The 7,084-nt window shown below is 52.0% G+C and overlaps 1 protein-coding gene across 1 annotated transcript; it reads left to right on the plus strand.

Moving 5' to 3' along the window:
• The first annotated feature begins 445 nt into the window (after positions 1-445).
• Acr (acrosin) lies at positions 446-6,800 on the plus strand. The gene is made up of 5 exons (XM_004642439.2): positions 446-545; positions 1,399-1,605; positions 1,685-1,968; positions 5,907-6,052; positions 6,612-6,800. The coding sequence occupies exons 1-5, from the start codon at positions 469-471 to the stop codon at positions 6,699-6,701; spliced, it is 804 nt and encodes a 267-aa protein (XP_004642496.1). The 5' UTR covers positions 446-468; the 3' UTR covers positions 6,702-6,800.
• Positions 6,801-7,084: the final 284 nt, after the last annotated feature.

A 7,084-nucleotide genomic window follows, 5' to 3' on the forward strand; every position in this document is an offset into this window, starting at 1 on the left:
CCAGGCAAGTACTTACTCCACTGAACTATCTCCCCAGCTCCAAAGGCAGACCTATGATTTCACACTGTAGAGCTTAATGCGTAAACCGCTACGCTATCTCTCCAGCTGGGACTGCTTTTAACTATGGATGCATTGTATCGTGTCATCACACAGGACCAAACTGCTTCTCATTTCCTGAATCTGCTGTGGTTATTGTTCAAAAAGGGGCAGACCCTGAATCTTCACAGAGTGGCTCCTTGGAAGAAAAATTGTCACTGAAGACCTTGGCCTTGTGACAGAGGGCATGGAGCCATAAATGGGGGTGCTGGAAGTAAGGAAGTCACCTTGCAGGAATCAGTTAAACCTAGGAGCCTGTCTGGCTTGTCTGAGAGTAATGGTGGGGGTGGGGGTGGGGTGGACATGCTGATTGGCCAGGAAGCCACAGAGCTCTGTGAGGTCACAGCGCGCGAGCCTGGCTGGAGCAAGAGTATGGTGGAGATGCTGCCAACTGCCGTTCTGCTGGTATTGGCTGTGTCTGTGATTGCCAAAGATAACGCCACTTGTGAGTAAGTGTCAGGGGAACCTGGTGGGGAGAGCTTCTTCTGTACAGCAGGTCCCACCCAGTCTCCCTCCATCCAGGGGTATGGCAGCCCTAGGGCTGAGCCTTAGCAGTCCCTGACCCACAGACCTAACACTTACCCTTCTTGCTCTCAGCGCCATCAGCCCAGGGCTTGGGAGTTCCCAGTGGTCTACAGTTTGCCCTGAGAGGGACTCGTTAGCTCCCAGATCTGTGCCCCCACTGGCCTGGTGACCAGCTCCACCACTTCTCAGACATTGAATTCAGAGTTTTGGGACCCCTGCCCTCCTGTGGGCAGCTGAAGTGTCCCACACTGGCCTGACTCCAAAGGCCTAGAGCACCTACACTCACCTGTAGGCCTTCTCATCACCCAGAGGCCCCATATGGCAGCAAGCCACAAACTACAGTGCTCTGCTTGTGATACAGGGCTCAGGGCTCACACCTCTGGATGCTCCTGTTCCTAGTGTGCCCCATGCCTATGGGCCGCTATACTGCTTGTAGCTGTGCTCTCCTTCTGTCACACTTAACCCAGATCTGCCGCCCAAGACCCCTTCAGCACCTGCCTTTCTCTGGCCAGGCTCTCTTAGCCAAGATTGTCTCTGAAGACCCCAGGTTATTATATCTCTTTACTTCCAGTTCCTCTATCCCAGTTTTAGCTTGCTGCTCTGCCCAAGGCCCTGCTCCTGCCAGTGCTTACACAACTGCTTCTTGCATCGCCTCCTAATTGATTATTTCCCGGAGCCCCAGGCTGCTGCGAGCCAACTCCTATCTCTTTCTCAACCTAATGTTCTTGCTTCCCTTATTCATGGAGATGAGTGAACTGTTGCCTGGTTTCTCCTCAGTGGTCCCTGTGGGTTGCGGTTCAGGCAGAGCCTACAAGGGAACATCCGGCTTGTTGGAGGGCAGACAGCACAGCTCGGGGCCTGGCCCTGGATGGTCAGCCTCCAAATCTTCATGGCCCACAACAACCGCAGGTACCACGCATGTGGTGGCATCCTGCTGAATTCCCACTGGGTGCTCACAGCTGCTCACTGCTTCGACAGCAAAAAGTATGTGTGGGTACATGCAGATGGGGGTCCCTAGTGCTTCTGTCCAGCCAGTCTATGAGAATGACTTTTGTGCCCACAGAAAAGTCTATGACTGGAGACTGGTTTTTGGAGCACAGGAAATTGAATATGGGAACAATAAGCCAGTGCGAGCACCTCTGCAGGAGCGATATGTGGAGAAAATCGTCATCCATGAGAAGTACAACATTGTGAATGAAGGGAACGACATTGCTCTCTTGAAGATCACCCCTCCTGTTTCATGTGGGCAGTTCATTGGGCCAGGCTGCCTGCCCACTTTTAAGGCAGGCCCTCCCAAAATTCCCCAGACCTGCTACGTGGCTGGCTGGGGGTATATCAGAGAGAATGGTGAGTATGGGAGGTACTCCGAGCAGGGCACTGCTGGTCACTGAAGAGGGAAGATTCCCGAGGGCGGGTCCTGAGGATCACACACTGACAAGTAACTTCTGTCTAGCTAGTCTGGGAGAATGATCTTTGTGCTGACAGAAAAGTCAGACTGGAATTTGGCTTTTGTAGCACAGCAAATTGCATAGAGAAATAATAAGCCAGTGTGGTTCATGGGTGATGACTGGCTGGGCAGTTGTCAGCCCTTACGGTACCACAGATACAGTCCAGCATGCTCCCTTGTATACCTGGAGAGACAAGAGAAGCTGAGTCCCTGGCCCAAGGCCACATGATTTGTGTTGGTGAATTGGTGGCTTTCTAAGGGAAGGCTGAACAGAGGTACAAGTAGAACCTTGGCATTTTTCAGAATGAGGTCAAGGCTGTGTCTGTACCTGGCACCTGAAGCCTTAATGTCTAGATTCTGCAAATTGGAAACATACCCTGAAAAGCATTTGAAGAAATAGATTAATGTGTTTTTGTGGCAGTGGGCTAGTTTTTCTAAATGGGAGGGTCAGATCAGATGTCTTCTGAGAGGTACTGAATGTCCTGGCCTTTGAGAGTACAGGGCTTTCTTTATCCAGCAGGTTCCTGGGCTCCATCCTTGAGCAGTCAGAGCACCAAAATCTGTCCTTACTCATCGGAGTTACTTGGAATCTTCTGTGTAGACTGGGAGGGAAGCAGGGGGTGGGTATGGTTTTTTGCAGTTCATAGTTATTCCAGTATTTCAGGCCCCTCAGAGCTGTTTAGCAGGACCCTTCCCTTCAAGATGAGAACTAATGTGTCTCTGCATCTCTGTTCTTGACAAAGCTGCCTGCCCAGATGTCTCACCCACTATGTGGCTCACCTGGCACCAGCTGGGTAGGGAATAGGGGAACCTTCGACAGCAGCACAATTTATGGAGGGCCCAGGGAGCACTTAACAGTCACAGCTGACGCCATGGTTGTGGTCTCAGTCCCAGACACCTCTCCACACATACTTGAGCCTAGAGGCACAGTTTATCCTAGAGGCAACAGATTGTTCCCTTAGGTGGCAGAAACAAGTCGCAATGTTTTATGAGTTAGAACTGGGGTCTCTGCACGTTACTGATGTTCTCAGCTTTCCTGAGGTGGTTGTATGCATTTTCATCCAGTCACGGTAGGGATATGAAAATGGGACTGCAATTAATGTTATCTTTACCTTCTCTTTTTTTGATAACAAAAAAATTAGGCTTCCTATTTCAAGGCAATTTAGTCATTTGAGATTTAAAATTCAGCCTTTTTTATAATACAAAATTAATAATTTGGGATTATTCCCTTTACTCATATTCCCTCTTCCTAGTGAGGTTTATCTAGCTCTCAAGAAGTCTGTCAGTGTCTTAGCCCTCTAGGAAGGTGGTCTTGTCTCAGCTCCCCTCGCTCTCCCTGGCCTTTACGGCTCCATGGCGATGCTTACCGGCCTGCGGTTCCTCCCTCCATCCCAGCTGCTGATGCCTGTGGCTCTGCATGGCATCCAGAGTGAGGACAGCATTATTCTTGTCCCACCTCCTGTTTACCCTCTGACAGTGTTCACAGCTCAGAGCTTCATGTTGTTCTTGAGGCTGATCTCAGGGTCCTCACTCCACGCCCTCTTTTTACTGCTATGTTGCTCAGGAGGATTGTAGGTTTCCAGCTCAATTTTGGATGTCAAAGAAGATTTTTTGTTCTGGAGTCCCCATGGAAATGTAGTGAGCAATCTCTCATCCTTTTATTTTTTTTTAAATCTTGTTTTGTTTTTGGAAACATACTCCCTACCCCTAAGTCCCAGTTTCTGAGAAAGCTGCCAGCTCCAAACTGTGACTTACTCTTTCCTTTCCTTTTCTTTTCTTTTCTTTTTTCTTTCTTTCTTTCTTTCTTTCTTTCTTTCTTTCTTTCTTTTTTTTTTTTTTTTTTTTGTGGCACTGGGGATCAAACTCAGGACCTTGAGCTTGCCAGACAGGCACTTATGCTGCTGAGCTATCTCCTTGGTCCCACTTTTCTTGTTTTTCCTCCTCCTTGAATTCATCTTCTCTGAGGCTGGAAGAGCTGCCCCAGAATACCACTTCTTTCCCTTGAATTTTGAATTCTTGTAGGCTTTTTGTGCCTATAATTTAAGGCCAATGTCCAGGATTAAGAAAACCATCTTCTGCTTCAGTACACCTGGTTCTTTACAGTGAGGCCCATAGCTTTTATGCCTATGGGTCCTGCCATAGATTTAAAAAGTCATTTTAATGATGAACAATAATAATGATCACAATTCTTGTCATTGTTATTTCAGTGTCACTACTTCCCCAAAGGCAGGTCACACACGAAACTCCCATATTCCTGGCACTGGAAAAAAGCCTGGAAAACATGCATTCAGCATCCATCTACCAAGGGCCTGCTGAGCACTCAGCACAGCACCCTGAGACTTAGCACTGCACACTGGGCTCTCAGCACTGCACCCTGGGCACTCAGCACTGCACCCTGAGCACTCAGCACTGCACCCTGGGCACTCAGCACTGCACCCTGGGCACTCAGCACTGCACCCTGAGCACTCTGCACTGTACCCTGGGCACTCAGCACAGCACCCTGAGCACTCTGCACTGTACCCTGGGCACTCAGCACTGCACCCTGAGCACTCTGCACTGCACCCTGAGCACTCAGCACTGCACCCTGAGACTTAGCACTGCACACTGGGCTCTCAGCACTGCACCCTGGGCACTCAGCACTGCACCCTGAGCACTCTGCACTGTACCCTGGGCACTCAGCACAGCACCCTGAGACTTAGCACTGCACACTGGGCTCTCAGCACTGCACCCTGAGCACTCTGCACTGCACCCTGAGCACTCTGCACTGCACCCTGAGCACTCTGCACTGCACCCTGGGCACTCAGCACTGCACCCTGAGACTCAGCACTGCACCCTGAGACTTAGCACTGCACACTGGGCACTCAGCACTGCACTGTGAGCACTCAGCACTGCACCCTGAGCACTCTGCACTGCACATTGAGCACTCTTCACTGCACCCTGAGCACTCGGCACTGCACCCTGAGACTTAGCACTGCACACTGGGCACTCAGCACTGCACATGTGGCTCTTTGCATCTTCTTGTTTAATATTAGGCCTGCATGGGTGTGCTCTAGGTCTGCCTGCACTGAGCTGTTTCCACCCATGCTACAGACATCCAGACCCACCTGTCAGGCTTCCGGTGCTGTGTGGGAAGGGACCAGTGCATCTGCTGCCACTGGGATCCTGCTCCTGCACTTGGCAGAAGAGGCACAGCTACACTGCTTCTCGGGCTGTGTTTGAGCCAGATGCAAAAAGCATCAGTAGTGAGCTGTAGCATAGCTGGCCTTTCCCACCCCCAGGTCATGAAGGAATCTGGGACTGTGAAGAAGGCCCTGACTCAGCTCTCTCTTTCCTGAAACCTCCTTAGAGCAGGTTTGAAGCATTTGGGGAAAGGCTAACTAGACCTGCTTCAAAAGATACTGTCTACACCTAGGGAAGAGTCCTCATGAAGGACAAAAAGCAGGGAGGGTGATTTTCTTGCCAGATTGTGGGGAATGGAAGATGTGGCTCAGATTTGGCTCTAAAAAGAAGTGATCCTGGCCAAGTCTCAGCCCCCAACGTCCCCACTGTGGCTGGACTGTGCTCCAGCCCCAGATCCAAAGTGAAAACAAAAGAACCATGTAGATCAAATGAATGTTGTGACCTCTGTCAGCCTTGTCTACCCTGAGGACATATGCTGGTGACAGCCTCTACCTGCTCCCCATCTCCTCTTAGTGTGCAGGAGAGTATGAGGACAGGTCGGGTGCTGGCTGAGAGATCTGGGTTTAATCAGAGTGTTAGAGAATGGGGTTTGGTGGAGGGAAGAGGTGAGGCCCCCTCTGTCCTCCTCAGTCACTGACCACTGTGCGGCTGGCTGCAGCCCCCAGGCCGTCGCCTGTGCTGCTGGAGGCCCGCGTGGAGCTTATCGACCTCGACCTGTGTAACTCGACCCAGTGGTACAATGGGCGGGTCATGTCAACCAACGTGTGTGCGGGGTACCCAGAAGGCAAGATCGACACCTGCCAGGTAACCCTCCTGGGGCCAGACCCCTGGTCCCGTAGGCCTCCCCAGATCCTGAGAACACTTCTTTTTTGGACCACTAGCTCCACTTTCTGCCAAGGGCTCTGTTCTAGTGATTCTTCTGTCTCTTCTCCCAGCATCATATATAGCCACAGTGAGGACTGGAGATGACACCCACCAGCTGCCCAGACAGAGCTCTATCACCACAGTTAGCACTTGAGAACTTAGCACAAAGAATACATTGCCTGAACTGTCCCTGGAGAGAATGTCTGCGTCCTTTCCCCAGGACAGAAAGCATGCAGAGCCACACATGTTCCTGCATTCAGTAAAGCCCCATGCATGCACTACGGCCCACTCACCTCCCCCCCATGGGAAACCCACTCCAGCCACACCCTCTCACTGCTCCCTGGAGGCTGTGGCACCAGCTCAAACTTCACAACCAGCTGTGTTTCTGGCATCAGGAAACCACTCGGCTGTAGCAAGTGTCCTCCTAGAGCCCATGACCCCCACACAGGGAGAGTGGCTCAGGGTGAGTGACCACTGTGTCCTTTGGGCAGGGAGACAGCGGCGGGCCTCTCATGTGCAGAGACAACACGAACAGCCCCTTCGTGGTTGTTGGGATCACGAGCTGGGGCGTAGGCTGTGCCCGTGCTAAGCGCCCTGGAATCTACACAGCAACTTGGGACTATCTGGACTGGATTGCTTCCAAGATCGGTCCCAGTGCTCTGCATGCAATTCAGCCAGCTACTCCTCCTCCCCCCACCACTCGGCCCCTGCCCCCAGCCCTGCCCCCCTCCTCCCGCCCTCCTGCTGCTAAACCTCCTTGGTATTTCCAAAACCTTGGTCGCCCCCCTCGCCCACTTCAACCTTTTGCACCTCAATCCCGACCACCTGCAGCCCAGGCCCCACGCCCGCCCTCATTCTCCCCATCTCCTCCACCCCCGCCCCCACCTCCCCTCCCACCCTCATCTCCCACCAGACCGACCCAAGGACTTTCTTTTGCTCAGAGCCTCCAGCAGCTCATAGAGGCTCTGAGGG

Source organism: Octodon degus, unplaced genomic scaffold (genome assembly GCF_000260255.1).
Source record: "Octodon degus isolate 3935 unplaced genomic scaffold, OctDeg1.0 scaffold00153, whole genome shotgun sequence".
NCBI lineage: Eukaryota > Metazoa > Chordata > Mammalia > Rodentia > Octodontidae > Octodon > Octodon degus.

Excerpts from the sequence above, each read along its gene's own strand:
- Acr (XM_004642439.2), top strand. The coding sequence starts at position 469 with ATGGTGGAGATGCTGCCAACTGCCGTTCTGCTGGTATTGGCTGTGTCT. Across the intron at positions 546-1,398 it reads AAAGATAACGCCACTTGTGA|TGGTCCCTGTGGGTTGCGGT; the intron begins GTAAGTGTCAGG and ends GTTTCTCCTCAG. Across the intron at positions 6,053-6,611 it reads GCAAGATCGACACCTGCCAG|CGGCGGGCCTCTCATGTGCA; the intron begins GTAACCCTCCTG and ends GCAGGGAGACAG.